The following is a 23775-nucleotide window of genomic DNA, read 5'->3' as shown; positions in this document are numbered from 1 at the left end:
TAAGATAATGGGAATCGGGGCCCGCAATGGCTCCTGCCTTTGCTGACCGGACCAGATGGAGAAGAGTTTCCACTTGGCTAGGTAGGTGGCCCTGGTCGATGGTTTCCTACTACCGAGCAGCACTTGTCTGACCTGTTGGGAGCACTGCATCTCCACCGGGTTCAACCATAGAGCATCCAGGCTGTGAGGTGGAGTGATTGCAAGTTCGGGTGGTGGAGACAGCCCTGGTTGTGCGTGATCAGGCCCGGCAGCAGGGGCACCGTCAGGGACACTCAAGTGGACATGTGCAGGAGCGATGTGTACCAATGTTGGTGCGGCCACGCCAGAGCTATCAGGATTACACGGGCGCGTTCCCTAAGGATCTTGAGAATTACCCTGTGTATCAAGGGAATCAGAGGAAAGGCGTAGAGCAGTCCTTCCCTCCAGGGCAGGAGGAAGGCGTCCAACAGAGACCCCGGACTGTGGCCCTGGAGGGAGCAGAACTGACGACACTTCCTGTTTTCCTTTGAAGCGAACAGGTCTAACTGGGGATAGCCCCAGAGCCGGAAGACTGAGCACACTACGTCCCGATGAAGGGATCATTCGTGACCCCAGAAAGAGTGGCTGAGGGCGTCCGCCAGGCCGTTCTGTTCCCCCGGAAGGTAGAACGCCGTCAGGTGAGTAGCATTCTGAACGCAAAAGTCCCACAGAACGAGGGCTTCCCTGCACAGGGGAGAGGAGCGTGCACCCTCGTTTGTTGATATAGAAGACTGCTGATGTGTTGTCCGTGAGGACTGAGACATCTGCTGGCCAGGTGGGATTGGAAGGTAAGACAAGCCAGGCGTACTGCTCTCAGCTCCCTGACGTTGATATGTAACTTGAGGTCCTCCGGCGACCACAAACTCTGCGTCCTGAGATCCCCCAGGTGCGCTCCCCATCCCCAATCCGAGGCATCCATCACCAGGGAGAGGGAGGGTTGAGGGGTGGCAAAGGGAACGCCCATGCACATCTTCTGTGGGTCAAGCCACCACCATAGAGAGCTCAGCACCACCTGGGGAAGAGTCACCACTGAGTCCAGGGGATCCCTGGCCGGGTGGTATACCGTCGCCAACCAGGACTGTAGTGGGCGAAGCCGCAGTCTGGCATGGCTCACCACGTAGGCGCACGCCGCCATGTGGCCTAACAGCTTGAGGCAGTTCTGTGCCGCTGCAGACCGAGGATGAGCTCGGACATTGATCGGAACCTGGACTCAGGAAGATACGCTCTGGCGTGGGTCGAGTCCAGGAACGCTCCTATAAATTCTATCCTCTGAGTAGGAGATAGGGTGGACTTGGCCTAGTTCAAGAAAAGGCCAAGCTCGAGGAAGGTCCGCCTGACGAAAAGCACCTGAGTCTCCACCTGCTCCTTGGTGCAGCCCTTTTTGAGCCAATCGTCCAAGTAGGGGAATACCTAGATACCCCACCTGCGCAGGAAGGCCGCCACAACTGCCATGCACTTAGTGAAAACCCTTGGGGCCACTGACAGGCCAAACAGAAGCACTGTGAACTGCAGATGGGCGTCGGCCACAACAAATCTGAGGTACCGACGGTGTCAGGGGATTATGGCAATATGGAAATATGCGTCCTTTAAGTCGAGGGCGGCATACCAATCTCCTGGATCCAACGAGGGAATGATCGAAGACAGGGAGACCATGTGGAACTTGAGCTTTTTCACAAACTTGTTCAGCTGCTGCAAGTCCAGGATGGATCTGAGGCCCCCTTTCGCCTTCAGTATTAGGAAATAACGGGAAGAGAAGCCTCTGCCCCTGAGCTCCTGAGGAACTGCCACCACTGCCCCTGCTGCGAGGAGGGACCACATTTCCTCAATTAGAAGTTGCTCGTGAGAGGGGTCTCTGAAGAAGGATGAGGAGGGGGGCTGGTGGGGTGAGAGGGAGGAGAACTGGATAGGCTATCCCCTCTCTACTATGCGAAGCACCCAACTGTCCGACGTGATTTGGGACCAGGCATGGCAGAAGGGGGACAGACGTGACCCAAAGGTAGGAACAGAAGTATCCAGAGTCCTGATCAGTAGGCCGTCCTTGACTGTACCATCAAATAGGGAGCCTAGGCCCCGATGTCGGTCTCGGTTGGCCAGATGCCTGGCTGGAGGGGTGGTGTTGGTGGCGCCTCCTGCGGTTTCTGCCCCGCCTGCGCTCAACCTCTTGGCGATTCTGAGGCTGATAAGGGTGCAGGGCCGCCTGGGGCCTAAACTGCCTACGCTGGGTTGCTGGGGTATGCAGGCCCAGCGAGCGAAGCATAGCCCTCGAGTCCTTTAGGCTATTCAGATGCCTGTCGATTTTGTCCGAGAACAGCATCTGCCCCTCGAAGGGGAGGTCCTGGATAGTCTGCTGGATACCATAGGGAAGGCCCGAGACTTGGAGCCAGGCTCCTCGCCTCATGACCTGGCCTGTTGCCATGGTGCGTAGACTGAGTCCGCCGCATCCAGGACTGCCTGAAGGAAGGCTTGGGAGATCAGCTTTCCCTCTTCCACCAAGGCCAAAAACTCTGACCTCAAGTCCTGGGGAAGGAGCTCGGTAACCTTCGACATGGCCGAACATGTGTTATCACCGTATTGGCTTACGACAGCCTGTTGGTTGGCTATTCGTAGTTGTAGGCCTGCCGTGGAGTACACTTTTCTACCAAAGAGATCGAGCCTTTTTGCGTCTCTGTTCTTTGGAGTCGACCCTTGAAACCCTTGATGCTCCCTTTGGTTGGCCGCGTCTACCACCAGGGAATCTGGGGAAGGGTGGGTGTACAGATGTTCATGCCCCTTAGAGGGTACAAAATAACTCCTCTCTGATTTCTTGGCAGTAGGGGCCAATGAGGCTGGCATTTGCCATAAGGTGCAGGACGTGTCCTCTATAGTCTTGATCAATGGTAGGGCCACCCTGGATGGTCCCGAGGGAGCCAGGATGTCCACTACCGGATCTACGTCCACCTCAATTTCCTCAGCCTGGATTGCGAGGCTCTGAGCTGCTCACCGGAGCAGTTGCTGGAAGATCCTAGTGTCTTCCAGGGCCTGTACCGTGACCGTGCTCGAGACTGCCTCATCCGGGGAGGAAGAGGAGGAAATCATTTGAATTGGCCCGTTCTCGGCACGTCCAGCCCTTCGGGGTCCGGCGGCACACGATACTGAGGTTGCGAAGCTGGTGCCAGTTCCAAATGCAGCACCGCGACCGGTACCGGGGTCGCCAATGAGCAGCTTGGCATGTCTGGCGGCACCTGCTGAGCCCAAACCGTGGTCACCGCTGGTGACCATGTCTGGCTAAGGGGTGCTGAACTTAGATGCGGTACACCCGTGCCTGGCAACCGTGCCGGAGGCAACTGTGCCGGGGCCATCAATGTCGAGGAGACCGAGGCCGACCTGGAGCGAGAACCAAACGCCTGGCCCACCGACTGGTGGTAGGACCAGGGGGTCCAAAACGGCCACTGGGAGGGCGGTTGCCATTGCTGCTGCAACTATGGTGGGTACCGCTGGTGGTTCACCCACGAAGCCGACCTCCTGCTCTGCAACCGGCTGGAGCGGTAGGAGTCCGCCTCTGAGTCTGAGGTCTCTGAGTAAGAGGACCTGAGGGGGAGCGGCATCCGCTGTCGCCGGAGAGCAGTGCTGAGGCGAGGGGGAGCTGTGTCTCTGGTCCAGTGCTGCCCAGGTGGCACGGGGTGGAGAGGGAGGCGACATCATGGCCGGCTTGTCCCTTGACTGTACTGGGGGATGGGCTATGGTTGGCAACTCCCTGCCACGACGCGGGGAGGCTGGTACTGGGAGTCTCAGCAAGTCCGAGGCCGCCTCGAATGCCTCCGGCGTCGAGGGGAGACGCACATCTCCGCTGAGGTTCAGGGATCTTGGTCGCTCCGGACTCGACCACCCTCTCTCCGGTGAGGCAGTAGACAGAGCAGCCAGGGGCTGCAGCCCAGCCTGTCCGCTTGTATCGGCGGACAGCATGGGCCTCTGGAGCTCCTGGCGGGGTGACTGCTCCCTCACTGGCCTCTCCTTCTTAGAGGGCACCGGGGAGGGCAAGTGGTGCTGCGCTGAGGCCGACTTCCTATGACCCGACTCTCTCCAGTGCCGGGTTTTGGAGGATTTGGGCTGGGCCCTAAGACCTGATGCTGGTGCCGGGGCTCTCCGCACTGACGATGATGTGCTGGGCACCGCATCGGCCGGCTCCGGGTCCTAAGGTGGCCACAAGGCAGCCTCCATCAGAAGAACTCTAAGTCTTTGTGCTCTGTCTTTAAGAGTTCTGGGATGGAAGCCCCTGCAAATAGTGCACCCGTCCCTTTGGTGGCTCTCTCCGAGGCACCTCAAACAAGCAGAGTACGGGTCAATCTTTGGCATGAACTTCCAGCAGTTCTTGCAGAGTTTAAACCTGGGAGACCCGGGTATGCCTCAGTAGGGCGACAAGAACATGGGGGGAGACCTCCCCAACAGCTAAAAACTATGTACAACTGATCTGGATAGACTAACTATATACATGGACTATACACACAAGGATGGGACACTGCTAAACTTGCTAACAGCAAGAGAAGTTCCAGCTAGCTGTTACCGGCAGTATGAAGGAACTGAGGGGGTGGAGGGTTGGCAGGCCCCTTTATAGGGTGCCATAGTGGCACCACTTCAGGGGGCACCAGGGCCAACCCTACAGTCACTGCTAGGGAAAAATCTTCCAGCTGGCGTGCATGTGGCGCGCACAAACCTGCTTGGAATGGATGTGAACAACAACTCGAAGAAGAAGAAGAAAGGTATGCAGGAGGCACTCTGGGTACATTTTCAGGAAAGATTCTTTGGTACTGGTTTGGTCCCTCTCAGGAGAAAGGGAGAGTGTGGGGTCTTACGGTTAAATCTGGGAGTAAAAGTCCATTGGCGGTTTGCTGAGGTGTGCAGTTAGGTGGGGGAAAGTCTCAAAATAGAGACCCTCCCACCCCCAGCCAGCTCTACTAGTGTCCTGTTAGTCTGCTCCAGTGCTTAGCTCTCCTTTAGCATGAAGTGCACACAGAGATGAGATACTCTCCTGCCTAGGAAAGTAAGACTTGTAAGGAAGGGGATCAGGTCCCGGCATTTAATATTCATCATGGTGGATGTGATGCTCATCATTACTAGGACACTCTTGGTGCATTCAGGGGAGGCTGTGCTTTGAGACCATGTCACATATTCTGCTCCAGCCAGCTGATGCTGTGCTCTCCTCCCTGTGACAATGTTTCCTTGATCACCCTTCTGCTGGTAATGTGTTCCCAGCCCTCTAGACACATGCCTAGAAGTCACTGATTCTTTCCAGTTCAAAAATTCTGCAGCCTGCTCTTCTACTGACCTACACCCATCAGGAGAGAGTGACCTCAACGACAGCACACAAGAGCAGCTTGGAGTGAAGACAGGAGGAAGAGGTTAATCTGAACTTCTTCCTGTGAGTGCTACTGGGACAATGGCTAGCCCAGAGTGTAGGAACAGTGGAAGTACTGACCACAACACACATAGCTATGGACTATTCAGGGGGTAGGGTGGGAAGGCGTAGAACAGGCAGCCCAACCATGGGATTAGGAACGCGTCCGATATCGCCCCTTCGCCCTCTCCCGCCCTGGAGCAGAACCGTGCACATAGGCAATTCTGGACGGTGGCTAATAGATTTACCTGGGGAGTGCCCCACTGTAGGAAGAGCTGCCTGGCCACCTCCCTGTTTAGAGACCACTTGTGTTGTTGGGGGAAGAACCTGCTTAGCCAATCTGCAAGCATATTGTGCCTGCCAGGCAGGTGAAAAACCCTCAGAAGGATGGTGTGGGCTATACAGAACTCCCACAGGAGCTGGGTTTCCTGGCACAAGGCCACGGAAAGCGTGCCCCCTTGCCTGTTGATATAATACATCGTGGTCGTATTGTCTGTGAAGACTCTGACCACCTTCCCCCCTAGGTGCTGGCTGAAGGCTATGCATGTCAGGTGTACTGCCCTGAGCTCCCTGACATTTATGTGCAGATGCAATTCCGAGGGTGACCATCTGCCCTGGGTTTTGAAGATCCCCATGTGGGCTCCCCATCTCAGGTCCAAGGCGTCCGACGCCAGAGCTAGTGAGCGAGGGGGTTCCCAGAAGGGGATACCTTGAAGCATGTTGCTTGGGAGGGGCCACCATTGCAGGTTGGCTACTACATTGGGTGGCAACATGACAACCTTGTCCAGGTTGTCCCTGGCCTGGGAATACTGGGAGGCCAGCCAGAGTTGGAGGGGCCTCATCCTGAGCCTGGCATGTCACACCATGGAGATCCATGCTGCCATATGGCCTAGGATTTGAAGGCACACCCATGTCGTCGTCACTGGAAAGGCCGTGACCAAGGTGATGAGACCTTTGAGCGTCTCGAACCTGTCCGGGGCGAGGGAGGCCGTAGCTACCAAGGAATCTAACAGCGCCCTAAAGAAGTGTATGCGCTGAACCGGGACTAACGTGGACTCTTCCTTGTTCACCACTAGGCCTAGACTCGCGCAGGTATCTAGCAGGAATTCCATCTGCGCCTGCACCTGGGACCGAGACTTGCCCTTGAGCAGCCAGTCGTCCAGGCAGGGGAAGATCTGCAGCCCGTTCCTCCTGAGGTGGGCTGCCACCACCGCCATGCATTTGGTAAAAACCCTGGGGGCCGTATAAAGGCCAAAGGGAAGGACCGTAAACTAGTAATGGTCTGTCCCTACCAGAAAGCGGAGAAAGCGCCTGTGACCCTCGAAAATGTGGATATAGAAATACGCACCCTGGAGGTCCAGAGATGCGAACCAATCCCCTGGGTCCAGGGACAGAATAATAGAGGTTGGGGACACCACATGGAATTTGCAGAGAACCAGAAACTGGTTGAGATTCCGCAGGTCGAGGATGGGCCCGAGCCTGCCTTTTGCCTTCGGGATCAGGAAATACTGGGAGTAAAACCGTTTGCCCTGGAATTCCCAAGGTATCCTCTCCACCGCGCCTAGGGTGAGAAGGTGCGTCACCTCCTGATTTAAAAGGAGGGCGTATTCTGGGTCCCCGGGGACACCCCAGGACAGAGGATGATGTGATGGTGTTGCACTGAATGGCAGCCTGTACCCACCGGTCCGATGTTATATGGGACCAATGCACTCTGAAGACCCATGAACAGTTGCCAAAAACCAATTCTATTAATTGGGGGGTTTTCCCTGGCAACAGACCAGGTGGCCCCCCGCAAAGAGTCAAAAATGCCTCTTCCCTTGCCTCTTTCCCTTTGAGGGGTCGAATGGGACTGGCGCTGTGACCTGCGACTCTGATCCCTAGGCCTTTTAGGCGGGGGCTCATATCTGCCCCTTACAGGGGGAGACGAGGGCTGCAACCTGGGTTTGTCCTTGGCTGGCAGGATATACAGGCTGAGAGTCTGCAAGGTGGTGTGGAAGTCTTTCACCCTGTGCAGATGCGTATCCGTTTGGTCCGCAAATAATGTTTTGCTGTCAAACAGCAGGACAGCCCCGACAGCGAAAGCCACGATGCCCGTCGCATGGAGATAACCAAGGCCATCGAACGTGCTGTTGTGTCAGCTGCATCCGAGGCCACCTGGAGAGCTGCTTTTGCCGCTGTCGCACCCTCGATTAGAGCCTTGAATTCCTTCCTGTCCTTCTCTTGGAGGGAGAGCTCGAAATTAGGCAGAGAGCCCCACACGTTAAAGTCATACCTGTTCAGGAGTGCCTGGTGGTTTGCCACCCTGAGCTGGAAACTCGCAGAAGAAAATAAACCTTTTTCCCAAAGGTATCCAGCCTCCTCACATCCTAGTCCTTGGGGGTGGGTGCGGGCTGGCCGTGTCTTTCACGGTGATTGACCAACTCCACCACCAGTGAGTTCGGGGTAGGGAGAGTGTACAGATACTCATGTCCCCTTGTTGGGGCAAAGTACTTCCACTCTGCCTTCTTAGAAATGGGCAGCAGAGAGGCCGGGGTTTACCACAGAGCGATTGAAATGTTGGTTACCCCTTGGTGAAGCAGTAGGGCCAAGCGGACCAGTGCCAAGGAGGACAGGACTTTAAACAAATTGCCCAACGGCTCCTCCATCTCCTCTGCCTGGAGCTGGAGGTTGGTGGCCACATGCCAGAGAAGCTCCTGATGAGCTTTGAAATCCTCCTGAGAAGGAGGGGATGGTGCCACTATGGACTTGTCCGGTGCCGACGAGATGACCAGTACCACGCCTAGGGCATCGGGCACTGCCAGTAGGTCGTACTCCATGTCCGGGTCCGGGTGTGGTGCCAGTGGTTTGGCGCCCGAGGACTGCTCTCGGTACCGAGGCAGAGACACTGAGGGCACCTGGGATGCCCCAGCCACGGAGCGGGGCCCCGGCAGTGCAGGCGCCTGGGGCCACGGTGCCCACTGGCACCACTGTTCTTGCCATGGTGCCCCTTGCCATTGCGCCGGCTGAGGCCCAACCAGGGTTACACGTTCCCGAGGGACGGTGCGGCCTGGGGAAGGACGGCTGGAAGTCAAGGCTGAAGTGACTGAGGATCGCACGGCATCGTAGGAGTGGCTCGGTCTTGTCTATGTCGGATCCAGCCCCGGGATTTAGACCTCGACGACGACGAGACAAACGTCAGAGGTGCTCTCTCTGGACTCCCGTCGGTGACCACGGCTACAACGTCAGTGCCGGTGACTGTTGGGATGCACTCCAAGCATGGCGTGCGCCATGGTATGATTGGCGGTGCCGATGGCATCGTGACCTGCTATCACTGCAACTGGACAAGGAGCATCGACACTTTCTGTCCCGGCACCTGCGTCCCCTAGGGGTGGAGGAAGACTCCAGCGACTCGCTCCCAAGCAACCCTGACAATGGAGTGGAAACCTGACGTGGGCTTCGGGAGGGCCCAGCAGATCAAGCAGGGACCTCAACATCTGACATGGCCGGTGAGGGCTCGTGGGCACCCGGCGGCAGTTTTCTTCGGGACTGGGGCCCCAACTTGGGTGGCCCGCTCAGTACTAGTATGACGAGCATGCTGCCTGAGCTGCCTCCAGCATTGACTGAATCCTCATCGTCGCGGAGGCAAGTGCTGACGGGATCAGACTACTCCGCTCCGTGCGAGTTGGAGGTCTGGGTCCCCAGAATGATCGAGGGCTACCCAACTTGGGTCCAGCCTCACCTCTGTCCTTGTCTTGGCGCCGCTAGGTCTTGTCTTGCTTCCTGGCAGGGGAGCGGTGCCGACTGGTGGATAGGGCTTCGCTCTGCACCGAGGATGCAGTGCCCAGCACCGGGTCGGCGCTGGGGCCAGAGCTGACTCCATAAGCAGAGCCCGGAGTCGGATTTCATATTCGCGTTTAGTCCGGGGCTTGAAGGACTTACAGATTTTACAGCGCTCACTTATATGAGCCTTGCCCAGACAGTGAAGACACTCGGAGTGTGGATCACTTCTGGGCATGGAATTGCAACAGGAGTTGCACGACTTGAAGCCTGGGGCTCGGGGCATGCCCCGAGCCAGGCTACTAACTGGAGAAACTACTAACGGTCGAAGATCATACTACTAAGGAAGACACTACAGCAAAGCTGGAGCACAAGTTCCGTCTACCTTCACTGGCGGCAAGAAGGAACTGAGGGTGGGGGGAGTGCGCAGCCCCCTTTATGGCGTGATATAGAGGCACTGCTCCAGGGGTTGCAGTGGGGCTCCCCCACTACGGATACTGCTAAGGGAAAAACTTCCGGCACCAGTTCACATGGCAAGCACACACACCTACTGTGGAATACACATGAGCAATCACTCGAAGAACAACACGTAATTCTCTCAGGTTTAGACTGGGAAATGGTCCAGCCCCAGCTGTCAGTGAATCTAGAAAAGCATGGGGTACAGGAGCAGTCTTCCCTGCACCCAGCCTGGAGAGGACTCCTCACCAGTAGTGAATAGTGACATCCTGATTGTCTCTCACTATCCTTTCCTAGCCAGTGTCATTTTCACACTTTCATTTCTCACAGCTACAGCACCTGCAAGTTCTGAAGGCAATAGACTCAACACTTGAGGACAGGCAGATAGTTTGATCATAGCTCCTCTCAGACAAGGAGAAGTGTCCCCAGCTTTCCCCATGGGACACAGGGCAAGGGGAGGACACACTGTGTCAAATGGACTCAAGAGCCACAGCCATAGAACAGAGTCTGGGCTATGGCACCACACCAGCGCTCAATATTTTGTCCCCATGGTAAAACAAGTCACCCCATTGTGCCAGAGGATCAGTCAAGGACTTGGGCTAGGGGAGGCTGAGGGTCACTGTCCTTCAGTGATTCATGTGCCCCTTGCTTGGGCATCTGGGTGCATGACAGGTTAAATGCAACCAGACATTGAACCAAACCAGCTCCTACAGAGTGGATCAGACCTCCTCTACTCTTCACTCTGGGATGAAGGAGTTCAATTCAGTAAGAAAAACAGTTGTAACCCCCAAGGAGATTACCTGGATTCCTGGGGCTCTGTCTGCTGCAGCTCAGGGAGAGGGAGCCAAGGCAGACTCAGAGTCTGCCCAGCAACCAATAGGGAGTTCAGGAAAGTGGAGAAGCCATTTTTGAGTCAGTTTGAGCCAGACAGGGCAAGGGCAGGATTGGCTGTGTGGGGAGTTGGGGAGTCCCAGGCCTGCATGCAGGGTTCCCCCTGAGAACTAGTCTCTAGAGACCTGAAAGCAAGATACCTCAGCTGGGCTTTCCCCTCTTCACTGATGACTCCCAGTTTGTAGAGTTTTGCTGGGAAACTTGCCCAGCCAGGCTGCGTTAGCCCTCCAACTCCCTAGGTGAGACCAGTCACCACATGGTCAGCTCTGCTCTGGCTGCTAGTCCAAGGCTGCGGCCTGCTGTGAGTGTGTCTGGACGCTGGGCTACGAAACTACAGTTTGGATTTTAGTATAGTTGTGTAATCTGCACCTTGAGCCCTGCACCCTTTTGTGGTGAGGGGAAATTCTGGGACCAGAAGCACCCTGACTCCTGTCTGAAGAGGATCCCTGCCAGCGGAGATCTGCCTCTCTGCAGTGACTGAGGAGTCTAGAGTCATCTCTGCATCTGAGGATCATTCATGGAGTTTGTGAGTGCACCATCTTTTAGTCAGTCAGATAACTTGTATTGGGGACATCCTACTCCCTGGATTGTGTCCTCAAGCCAGGGAGTAAGGGTTTAGGGATTTTATAACCTGATGCATATTAAACCTGTGGAGGGACTTACCACCACCTCCTACTTGTGATTCCTTTGGGCTGTACTGAACCCAGTCAGCCACACTGCTAGACCACTGCAGAGAAGAATTTTGTGGTCATAGATCATCAAGGACCCCAACAAAGTACATGTACCAATGGGACACTAATCTTATATTTGCTACATCAGGTCATGTGACTGGGGAAAGTCACAGGTATTATCAGTGTGGGCACCGGTGACCCTAACAATAGTGTTTTACCCTGTTATATTTGTCTCCTGTTTAATATAATTATTGTGTTGAATATATTGTATGTATTTGTGTTATTTCTTGGAAGTCTCCAACTACCTGGCAAGTAAGTGGGGATTACCCTGTAATTAGAATTTTCCTCCCAAGCTGCCCTGGTGACCCTGCCAGGAAGGGGGGAGGGAGGGAAGCACCACCAAATACATTTATAGGAAATAATAGAGAAGATACACCCTGCTGAGTGAGTTGCGGCATCCAGAAGAACCCAGACCTGTCCATCAACACCTGTAAGCAGACTGACATTAAAGAAGGTAACTGGGAGGAGAGGGGGTGCTACACAGTGAATTTCCAGAAGAGGGAAATGGAAGTTTCTTCCACCCACCTATCACCAAACCCAACAGCCTCCCCCTTTCTTCCATCTGAATCATGACCACCTATGACCTATCCGTCCAAACCCATGTGTCACACTAGTGCGGAGACAGGCCCAGTCCCTCCCAAGGGCACGACTGCAAGGAAGGAGATTGTGAGATGAGGCAGGCTGATGCATTTCTCACCTGCACCATTTCTCCATTGGAAGCAATTAAATCTGTGGGGATGGTGACTCTGAAGGAGCGTCCCACCACAGCAGAGCTGTCTGGAATCCCGACCACTGCTGGGACTGTCTCACGGAGATCTGATAGCACAAAATGCATGGAGGCCTCTAACTGGTTTTCCCAGTCCTGTACAACTTCGGAAGGTTCACTGGGCCAATGGCATTGAACAAAGGCAGCCACCACCAGCAGCGTAAGCAAAGTCCTCCCCAGCAGAGGAGGAAGCAGTACAAATCCCACAGTCATTTTTCCTGCAGACTCCAATACTGTATTCCACTCAGAAAGGGAGCCCTGAAAGCCTGTGTGCTGACTCCTCAAGCTCCTCACAGCAGCTTCATCCTGGGAGTCTCCTGAACCTGAGAGAGAAAGAAGAGGCCAGGTCAGCAAATGAAAGATGCCCATTTAAGAGCACTGAAGAATAGCTGAGAAGCCCACTTGCCTAATGCCTCCGCCCTCCCTCCCTTTCAGCTCTGCTGTGCAAATGCAAGAGGCCCATTCCCAGTGGAGAGCAAGTGCCTTTAGCAGCCCATGCTCACACTGGAGTACAACCACTCAATGGAAACAAGGACCTTTCAGCCCTCAGTTGGTGACCCTCAGCCACCAACTGCTGGAGCCTGTGCACTCAGTGATTCAGTAAGGAACACCCCAGGGTGTGAGCAGGAGGAACTGATGCAGTGACAAAAGCTACAATGGTACTAGGTGACCTTTCCAGGAAAGCTGCAGTCAAGCTAAGACATCAATGAATTTAAATGCTAATTACACAGAACAAGTCCCTGAAGAGATGTACACCAGTGTGAGCAGGAAGCTGCCACCTTGACAGCTTGAGGCAGGACAAATGATTCTGCTCCGAAGGCCCATGAGTCCCCTCAACCAGACCTGCCCCCAACTCTAGCTTTCAGCATTAGGCATGTGTACAGAACAGACCCTCTTGGCTGGCAAGAGGGGGGACCTGCCATGAGGGCAGGGGATTGGACTCGATGACCTCTCGAGGTCTCTTCCAGTCCTAGAGTCTATGAGCAATGCACAGCCAAATCTGGTGTGGGGCAATAAGCATGCACTGGGCCCCGCAGCGCACCTCCCTACACATGCAGGACACTCCCCTCCCTACCATATCCCCCCGCCCCAGTCCCCACTCCACTCCTCCTCGTATACTGTCCTGCCCCTCTCCCCAAATAGGGTGGGCACCACCACTCTTTCCTAGCACTGTGCCAGGATCAGGTGCTGTCCATTCCTTGTTCATAGACCTGCCTTCAATGTCTCTTATTTAGCTGCTTGTTCTTTCTCCCTCCGCCTCTGCGGTCCCTTCTATTCCCGTTGGTGCCCCAACTCCCATCTTTTGCTCTCCTCCTCCTTCCTAGTTCATTCCCTCTCTTTGTTCCTTCCCCTTTCCCCTCAGTGCTCATAGCTTGTGTAGGCCCAGAGTGATAGCCAGAGATCTGCAATGCAGCTCCCCATGCCATGAATTGTGAATTGTGTCTATCCAATAAGTTTCTCCACCCAGGGCCGGCTCAGGGCACCAGCTCAGCAAGCAGGAAGATGCATGGTATGCAGCGTGACCCCGTGCTTGATGCACCAGTTCTAGAGGTGGACAGCCACTGCACAGAGAGGGTAACCTGGTGCCACCTTGCTTGTTGATATACACAACTGCCGACATGTCTGACAGCAACTGAAAGTGCCGTGATCTTATGAGGAGGAGGAGCACCTGACAGACAAAGCAGGCAGCTTGGAGTTCCAAGAAGTTGATGTGTATCCTCGCCTCTTGTGGTGTGCAGAGGTCCTGGGTCATGTGACCATCCAGATGGACATCCCATCCTATGAGGGAGGTGTCTGTGGTGAGAGCGGAGCAGGGAGCGGGAAGGGTGACTGGAATGCAGACCAAGATGTTGGACAGATCGGACCACCACGTGAAGGAAGCCAGGAATAATCGGATAAGCAGGACCAGCTTGTCCAAACAATCTGTCTGAGGTCTGCAGATTGACTGGAGACAAAGTTGAAAGCACTGCATATGGAGGTGTGCCTGGGGCATTACAGAGGTGCAGGCCACAATGTGGCCATGGAGGCAAAGGCATTAGCAGATAGGCATGCATGGATTGTGGCGTAGCGGTGTTACGAAAGGTGAGGGTGGCAAAGCGGTCCATCAGGAGGAAAGTGCAGCCTATGATAGAGTCCACATGCAACCCAATAAAGGTGATCTCTTGGGTAGGGATGAGGACTGACTTTTCCTTGTTAATACAGATACCCAGGCTGGTGAGTAGATCGTGAAGGGTCTAGATAAGTGGAAAGGAGGCAGGTGCATGACGTTGCAATGAGGAGCCAATCATCCAGGTAGGGAAATACCGAGTGGCTGAAGGGTTGCATGTGGGCTGCAACAACAGTGAAAACTTTGGTGAACACGCAGGGAGCGGTGGTGATACCGAAGGAGAGGACTCAGAACTGATAATGGGAATGTCCCACTGCAAAATGGAGAAATTTCTGATGAGCCGTGTGGATGCTGATGCAGAAATATGCATCTTTAATATTGAGAGCCATGAACCACGAGCCCTGGAGGAGGGATGAAATAATGACAGTGAGCATTACCATCCAGAACTGGAATTTGCATATGAACTTGTTGAGCAAGCGGAGGTCCAGAATGAGGTGGCAGCCATCCCCCTTTTTTGGAACAACGAAATAAGGGGAATAGAATCCTTGGCCCCGGTAACGGGGGAAACCTACTTTATGGTGCCCTTCCAGAGGAAGGCATCCACTTCCTCTCAGAGAAGATCACAATGAGAGGGATCTCCACATCACCATAGGGTGAGTGATGAAGGAGGAAGGAGAGGAACTCTACTGAGTACCCTGGTGAATGATGTCCAGCGCCCAGCAATCGGTGGTGATCTTGCCCCAAATGTGGGCGAACAGGCTGAGACAGCCCTCAAGGCTGACCAGGGGAGGAGGTTGGCAGGTCTCAATGGAAGAGTCAAGTGGCTATTTGGAGTGATGCTGCAGAAGAGTTGAGGGAGCAGAAGTAGTAGTGGTGGGGTAATGAAGTCGTTAAGTGCATGGACATTGGCAAGACTACTCCTGCAGTCATTGAACACAGGGCTGGTAGGGCACAGGATGACAGTTGCTGCCTGCAGGTCAGGGCCGGAGTGTAGATACCAAGTGACCACAGCGTGATGTGGGAATCCTCAAGGGAGTGGGAAGATCTGTCCATCTTGTCACTGAAGTGTTTCTGATTGTCAAAGGGAAGGTCCTTAAGAGTGGTCTGGACCTCCTTAGGAAATCTGGAGGATTGAAACCAGGAGTCTTGGCAGAGTATGACACTGGTAACTAGGCAGCAGGACATAGTGTCAGTAGCACCAACCACTTCCTGGAGGATGAGCTTGCCCTCATCCAGCAGCACCTGGAGATTCTGCTGTTTGTCCGCCCAGAGAAAGGTCTGAGAGTCAATAAGCTTAAAGTCTCGTAATTGGCAATATGGAGCTGAAGTCCCACAGAGGAATAAACCTTTTACCCTAAAAGGTCCAGCTTCTTTGCCACCCTGTACAGGAGTGTTGTGTAGCCTTAAGGTGTAGCTGTTGAGCCTGTTCAGTCGCTGGGTGTACCACAAAGACGTTGAGGGGCAGTTGTGTGTAAGCATGAAATCCGTACCCTGGGATGGGACAAAGTACTGCTGCTCAATGTGCTTCAGAGTAGGGGCATAAGAGGCCTGCGTGTGCCAGACCAACTATGCCAGTTGTAGGATGGCCGTGTGGATAGGAAGGACAGTTTGGGGGGTGGAGGGGTGGGCAGCGGTTGGAGAATATCAAGTAGCTGGTTTTGCAGGGCCTGGACTTCTTCCACCATGAGGTTGAGAGCCTTTGCTACATGCCTAAGTAGGTTGTGGTACTGCTTATGGTCATCCAGAGGGGAGAGGGAAGGTGGAATTAATGCCTTGTCTGAGATGACAAGGCTGGGACTGGTGTTACTCGCAGTGCTGGCTGCATGATGATCATAGAAGATATGGGTTGGAAGGGACCTCAGGAGATCTAGTCTAATCCCCTGCTCAAAGCAGGACCAACACCAACTAAGTCATCCCAGTCAGGGCTTTGACAAGCCTGGCCTTAAAAACCTCTAAGGATGGAAATTCCACAACCTCCCTAGGTAACCCATTCCAGTGATTTGTCACTCTCATAGTGTAATAGTATTTCCTAATATCCAACCTCGACCTCCCCCACTGCAACTTGAGACCAATGCTTCTTGTTCTGTCATCTGCCACCACTGAACAGCCTAGCTCCATCCTCTTTGGAACCCCCGTTAAGGTAGTTGAAGGCTGCTATCAAATCCCCCCCTCACTCTTCTCTTCTGCAGACTAAATAACCCCAGTTCCCTCAGCCTCTCCTCGTACATCATGTGCCCCAGCCCCCTGATCATTTTTGTTGCCCTCCGCTGGACGCTCTCCAATTTATCCACATCCCTTCTGTAGTGGGGGGACCAAAACTGGACACAATAGTCCAGGTGTGGCCTCACCAGTGCTGAATAGAGGGGAATAATCATTTCCCTCGATCTGCTGGCAATGCTCCTATTAATACAGACCAATATGCCAGTGGCCTTCTTGGCAACAAGGGCACACTGCTGACTCATATCCAGCTTCTCATCCACTATGATCCCCAGATCCTTTTCTGCAGAACTGCTGCTTAGCCAGTCGGTCCCCAGCCTGTAGTGGTGCATAGAATTCTTCCATCTTAAGTGCAGGACTCTGCACTTGTTCTTGCTGAACTCATCAGATTTCTTTTGGCCCAATCCTCCAATTTGTCTAGATCACTCTGGACCCTGTCCCTACTCTACAGTGTATCTACCTCTCCCCCCAAATTTAGTGTCATCTGCAAGCTTGCTGAGGGTGTAATCCATCCCATCATCCTGATTATTAATAAAGATGTTGAACAAAACCAGCCCCAGGGCAGACCCCTGGGGAACTCCACTTGATACCGGCTGCCAGCTAGACACTGAGCCGCTGATCGCTACCTGTTGAGCCCGACAATCTAGCCAGCTTTCTTTCCTCCTTATCGTCCATTCATCCAATTCATACTTCTGGCAAGAATACTGTGGGAGACAGTATCAAAAGCTTTGCTGAAGTCAAGATATATCACATCCACTGCTTTCCCCATATCCACAGAGCCCATTATCTCATCATAGAAGGCAATGAGGTTGGTCAGGCATGACTTGCCCTTGGTGAATCCATGCTGACTGTTCCTGATCACCCTCCTCTCCTCCAAGTGCTTCAAAATGGTTTCCTTGAGGACCTGCTCCATGATTTTTCCAGCGACTGAAGTGAGGCTGACCTATCTGTAGTTCCCCGGCTTCTCCTTTTTTAAAGATGGGCACTATATCTGCCTTTTTTCCAATTGTCCAGGACCTCTCCCAATCATCACAAGTTTTCAAAGATAATGGCCAATGGCTCTGCTATCACATCAGCCAATTCCTTCAGCACCCTCGGATGCATTAGATCTGGACCCATGGACTTGGGCATGTCCAGCTTTTCTAAATAGTCCTTAACCTGTTTTCACCACTGAGGGCTGCTCCCCACCTCCCCAAACTGTGTTGCCCAGGAGAGATGTTTTTTTCTGGCTCCTCATATCCAGAAGGGGCACCCCATGATCCTGGCAGAGTCACGTGGAGGCCAATAGGGCCAGGCGTAGTGGTCACTGGGCATCAGTGGGCTACATGGGGAATGGAACTATAGCTCAGGGTCCTACGTGGGTGGATAGGTTGAGTATTGCCAGGGATATGGACTGCGAGAGAGTGCGGGTGTCAAGGATTGGTCTGGCGTGGAAAACTACTTAGACTCAGGACAGGTCTGGCAGAGGCAGAACCGTCAGCACTGGTGGTGCGCAGATGAAAGTTGTGCCACTCCGGGAGTGTAGGAAAGATTCATCTGCCATAGTGGAAAGCAGCAAGGTGTTCAGAGGACTGGAGTGAGGTGGTGAACTGGTGTATGGGACCATCAGCTTTGCCATGGACATCAACTGTATCAGGTGAGCTGGCATGCAGGGAACCGGGCATGACAGTCCGGAGGACCCCACTGGTGTTGACGGTGGTGGACCAGCAACCGTGATGGTAAGTGGTACCTGAGGCTCACAGCAGTGTTTCACCTTATGCTCCTTCCGGGGATTAGCAGAGCTATGAGCACCAAGGAACAGGGGTTCCGACTCTGGCCATGCAACGGTAAGAGGAACTGGAGTGGTGCTGACCTGCATGGCCTCCTATAGCTTCGGACACAGACACGCAGATGACGCATAAGCAGGTCAACGGACACTGCAAAACTATTCGGGTCTGGCGCATGGCATGCATGCACACCCATGTTTGTAATGCATATAGGGACCGTCATTGGAAGAACCAGGCTGTGCACGCGAGCCCACTCCCTCAACCCACATCTCATTTGACAGAGATACAAAGAGCTCTGTGCTCTGCAGTAGTATGATAAGCTGGAGAGCAGAACTGCTGACAAGCTACCACATAAATGCACGCTCACTGCCGTGGAATGGCTTGAGTCAGCCCGAGGCCCTGTCAACACGGGGTCTGAACCAGACTAGTTTCCTTGCTGCAGTACTCAGTACAATCAATACATTGCATTGGGAGTGGTTCCCACAGCCCTATCAATAAGCTAGCATGGTAGCTTTAAGTTTCTCACAGCCTTGAGCTCTGTAAGCTAGGTCAACCTACCCCCCATGCAGAGCAGGGCTAAGGCCAGAGCTGCCCCAAGAGCCTCTTCCCTTGCTACTGACTACATGGCTGTTCCTGCAACACCCAGAGGGTGACAGGCCAGCTCCAGCCCTGCACTCAAACCATTTGCCCAGGTGCAGAATTCACATAAGCGGGCCGCAGTAACTGATAGCTGTCAGCAGATTCACGTCACTGAGCTCGAGGCACAGCACCCCCAGGAGACTGGACCTGAAGTCTCTACTCTGAAGAGGAGGCGTGACTGCAGTTGGGATTAGGTCTATACTGAAGCCCAGGGCTGGCGCTTCCATTTAGGCGGCCTAGGCAATCGCCTAGGGCGCCAGGATTATTGGGGGGCGGCATTTTGCCGGGGGAGGGGGACGGTAGGCGGCTCCGGTGGACCAGCCGCAGTCGTGCCTGCGGAGAGTCCCCTGGTCCCGTGGCTCTAGTGGAGCTGCCGCGGTCCGCTGCTCCCAGGGCTCCGGTGGACCTCCCGCAGGCAAGGCTGCGGAAGCTCCACCAGAGCCGCAGACCAGCAGACCCTCTCCGCAGGCACGACTGCGGCAGGTCCACCGGAGCCGAGAGACCAGCGTGCGGGGCAGCAAACTGGCCATGCGCCTAGGGCACTAAAAACTCTAACGCCAGTCCTGCTGAAGTGTGAAGGTGCCAGAATTCCTAGTTACCCCACAAGCTGGCTAAAAGCATTACATGTAGCCTGCTACCAGAACTCCTGTGAAATGGCCAGAGCAGTGGCTCAAGGGAGAAGCTTTTGTGTCTGTGAAGAACAACCCTCTGGGGCTCCACAAGAGGACCCTGGCAGACATCTCTTTCCTAGAATGGTCAGAACAGCTTAGCTTGACAATCTTAGTCTTACACCACACACAGACTACCAGGAATCCATGTGGATGGCAGCTCCTCCAGGGTCAGGTGCACTAATATCTACTGGCCTGAGCTCTGCATTCTTCTGGGTTGTTTCATTTCTCTGGATTCAAATATCAGCAGAGTGGAATCACAGCTGAGTCCATTGCCATAAAAAGTTAGGTTCCATGGATACTCACTCTTGAAATGCAGCGGCAGCCGGGAGCTCAAGAATTCCCCCACCCCAAACTGACCAGAGTGAACTGGCTGAGTTTACAAGTTAAACCCTGATTTGTTGTTCTCCAATCATTGCAAGCTCAGCTTGGATACCGCAAGCCAAGCTGTGTTCTGCCTGCTTCATTTGCCTCCCGTACTGGATTTCAATGTGCTCTTCAACAGCTGTGTTGGCTCTGCAGTGCTGACAAGTACACACCTAGCATCAAACTAAGAAGATATATGCAGTAACAAGGTGCCATTTTCACAGTCACTTCCATGGTCAAACCACACTTTACTCATTTCACACTGCTGGATTCCAGCACATCCATTACCAACAACAGGAAAATCTGACCGCTGGGAACAATCTAGAAAGAAAAATTACCATCCCGGCTTAAATGACATGCCCCAGACAGGTAAACAGGCAGTTACTGAAACCCCTTGCTGCTTATGTGAAACCCAGTCAAACACTAAACCACTACCTTCTATGCCTAACATTCTGCACACAGCGTGCTAGCAGAATCAGCTTCATGCAAATGTGTGACTGACAGAAGAAGTGGTCAGACATAAAAAGGAATCAGCAGCTCAAAATGGATGTTTTACTCCACAAGGAGTGAGTTGACTCTTACAGGTTGGCCCTGAAACCACCTCTAACAAACTGTCTAGGTTCTACATCCCTGTGAAGGACAGCAGTAGCCTGGCTGAAGCAGCTCTACTCAGGTTTAACCAAGAAGCAGCAAGGATATAAATCACCACAACAAGGGGTTGCTTGTTGCATTTGCTCTGCACCCACCAGCAGCCAAGCTCCCCTCTCCTGGCCTGCTTCTCCCTTCCCCTGCCAAGCACACTGCATCCCTGCTCCTCCCCCACCCTCCCTCCACTTCCTGCCCTCCTGCCCCCCCCCAGCTGCCTAACAGCTGTTTGGCTGCACTTAGGACTTTCCAGGACGGAGGGGGAGGAGCACGGGTACGCGGCTCGCTCAGGGGAGGAGGCAAAGAGGCAGGGCAGGGGCAGAGACTTGGGGACAGGAAGTGGGTAGGAAAAGGCAGGGTGGAGCAGGGACTTTGGTGAAGGGGTGTAATGGGGGTGGAGTGAAGGCGGGGCAGGAAGAGGCAAGCACCCACTGGGCAGAAGGTAAGTTGGTGCCTATGCTTCTAGCTCTGAAAGCTGAAGAAATCTTTCCAACAGGACCAAGTGTGTACTGAAGTTAAGTCTTCCTGAGTCTGCAGAGAGACAGCCTCATTCATCACTGCTCTTTGCTGGTGGGATGGGAGCATAAAAGGTCAGCCAAAAGGCAGCTGGGAACTTTGGGCCAAAGCAGCAGGAGCTTTCGTGCCAAACACAGACTAAGGAAAAGGGGTATGGGTTGGAGCACTGCTGTATTTTGGCTTGGTGAGACATTTTGGGTACATATGAGGCTTTGGGTACATTTTCCAAATCCTGATCACAATGATTCATCACCTTTTACTGCTGTTCCCACACCACAGCTGTGTATAATGTCTTCACAGGGACTGTATCCTCAAATGCTGTGAGTTAATGAAAAAACACTGCTATTCTCCTCCCAGACTTAGTCTAGGTAGATAAATAAGCCAAACCCTACACACAAATATTTAGATACCTCTCATAACTGTGGGCACTAAGCTTATTCCATGGAGGCCACCACTTCCCTGCCAACTTGCAGGAAGTAGAGAAATTAGGACACAGAAAAACTCATTCTAAACATAGCACTGCACTCAGAATACTATGTTAACGTGAATGTCTATTCTATTGCCAGACAGTGCAAAAGAACTTCTATTTCTCATGCCTGAGTTCTGTCTGGCAACAAAAGAGAAAAGTTAAACTGAAATACATTTTTCAAAAGTAAAGTTAAATATAGTATTTTTAGAGGATGGCAAGCATTAAAGTACATCAGTGGACAGCAACAACTATGAGATTCAAATACAAAAATACAAAGTAATTTGGGTATGAGAATTATTCACACAACAGCTCTAAGAACACCACAAATTCAAAGTTAGGACTGAAGGATACAGACTTTCTGGCTTGGAGGCACATGCAAGCCTTGGTGAAAAATAAAATAATCAACAGTGCCCACATAGCAAGAAATATACTTCTAGCCAGTAAGTTTTTCTGTTGTAAGGATGCCTCATACATTACTGAACCTGCTTGATACAAGTTAATTCTGAAATAGAAAAACACTGGTGTTTTCCTTCCAATAAAGAGAATTAAAAGGCGAAGGCAAGGAAGGGAAGATTTTTCAGGTGATGTCAGGAACAGTGGTTCCCAAACTTGTTCTGCCGCTTGTGCAATGAAAGTCACCGGGCCGGTTTGTTTACCTGCCGGGTCCGCAGGTTCAGCCAATCGCAGCTCCCGGTTGCCGCGGTTCGCTGCTCCTGGCCAATGGGAGTTGCTGCCAGCATGTCCCTTGGCCTGGAGCAGTGAACCGTGGCCACTGGGAGCCGCAATCGGCTGAACCTGCGGATGCAGCAGGTAAACAAACCAGCCCGGCCCGTCAGGGGCTTTCCCTGCACAAGCGGTGGAACAAGTTTGGGAACCACTGGTTTAGAAAAAGGCAGAGAGTCAATAAGCTAGACATACGGGAAGGCTATGCTAGATGCAGTGTGCAGCACAGGAGAAGGCTCTTGCACCCACAGTGGTAAAACTATGAGTGGACAGAGTGGAGGGCACTGGTATAGACTTCAGTTTTACCTGCAAGGCTATGCCAATTAGAAGTATCAAAAAAAACAAAACAAAAAAAATCATCCCTCCAACTTCTATAGCTTTGCTGGCAAAAGCCTAGTGTAGATGCAGTTATAGTCTTTTGCCAATATCAGCTACATCTCCACTAGGTACACATATCCTAGCAAATCCTTTCTAACATAGATAAGTGCAAGTCCACTATTCTTAAAAAAAAAAAAAAAAGGAAGGGCAATTTCAAATAGGGTCATGAAGTAATTGGGGAGCCAGCAGTGTTATGGTCTCATGTCCCAGTGCCCAGGAGAAGGCAGGCATGCAGAATACTACACATACACTGTAAGCTATAGGCAGTATTTCTAGCATCTAGCGCAAGGTACTGGAGACAGGACTCCTGGGTTGTATTCTCAACAACTCAAACTTGCCACATAGGCAATAGTGGCCAAGTCACTTAAGGTGGGTCTACACAGCTGCACCTGTTTAAAGATATTATTTTACACTGATGATGTTAAATCGGTATGGCTTCATGTAGAAACATTCTTAAATTAATTTAAATGTGATTTGTATCCATTTCCTTTGACCGTATCAATTTACAGGGAGTAAACGAGTTCTAAACCAGTATAAATGTCCACACAGGAGTTTGCACTGGTTTAACTAAACCAGAGCATGTTTGTGTGTAGACAAACGCAGAGGTGATGGGTCTTGCTCACTTTATCCATCTGGGAAAAATTAATAGGTCCCTACTCAGCGTGGCTGCAAGGGTTAACGTTTAAGTGATTTGAAATCTTCAGATGTCACATTGGTGGTATTGCCGTGTCGGTCCCAGGATATTAGAGACACAGGGTGGATGAGGGAATAACTTCTATTGGACTAACTCACCAACAGACGAAGATATTATTGAGATTCTCAAATATGTTTGACAAAGCATTACAGGCAGGAGAGCTGCTTGAGGATGCTGCCAGGGATATGCAACCAGGCAAGGCAAGAGGAGATGAAGATGAAGGCCTGGTGGAGAAGAAACCCAAGAACAATATAGCAAGTCACTTATGATTGCTTTTTGAAGGGGCCTGACTGGGAATTACACAACATCAGGGTATGGCTCTTCTAGTCACCTAGTGCTTCTCACCAGGTAAGTATTTTCCTAAAGCACCTGGACACAACCGCAAGATGAGAAGGCATGGAAATCATTACACTGCAGCTCCTTTCTCCACTACTCCGTAGCCTAAATCCTACCCTTCAGGTGTCTGGGGAGTCAAATGCTGCTTCATGCATGCTGCTCAGGCTGCGCCTGTGCTATGGTCAAAACCAGGTGGTTTCTGAGCCAGGTTACCTGGCCAGTAGAGCCAGGGACTGCATTTACTGTAGTACAGGGGTCAGCA

At 52.8% G+C, this 23775-nt stretch overlaps 1 protein-coding gene across 3 annotated transcripts in view; it reads right to left on the bottom strand.

The window, feature by feature from the left end:
* The window catches only part of DAG1 (dystroglycan 1), a 125128-nt gene that overhangs the window by 21703 nt on the left and 79650 nt on the right, over positions 1-23775 (bottom strand). For all 3 annotated transcript variants that reach the window (XM_050960082.1, XM_050960084.1, XM_050960083.1), the window contains one exon: positions 11921-12312. In XM_050960082.1, the coding sequence (XP_050816039.1) occupies positions 11921-12202 (282 nt within the window). In that variant the 5' untranslated portion in view covers positions 12203-12312. The remainder of the gene's footprint in view (positions 1-11920; positions 12313-23775) is intronic.

This window comes from Gopherus flavomarginatus, chromosome 6 (genome assembly GCF_025201925.1).
Source record: "Gopherus flavomarginatus isolate rGopFla2 chromosome 6, rGopFla2.mat.asm, whole genome shotgun sequence".
Lineage (NCBI taxonomy): Eukaryota > Metazoa > Chordata > Testudines > Testudinidae > Gopherus > Gopherus flavomarginatus.
This window is presented reverse-complemented; position numbering and strand designations above follow the sequence as displayed.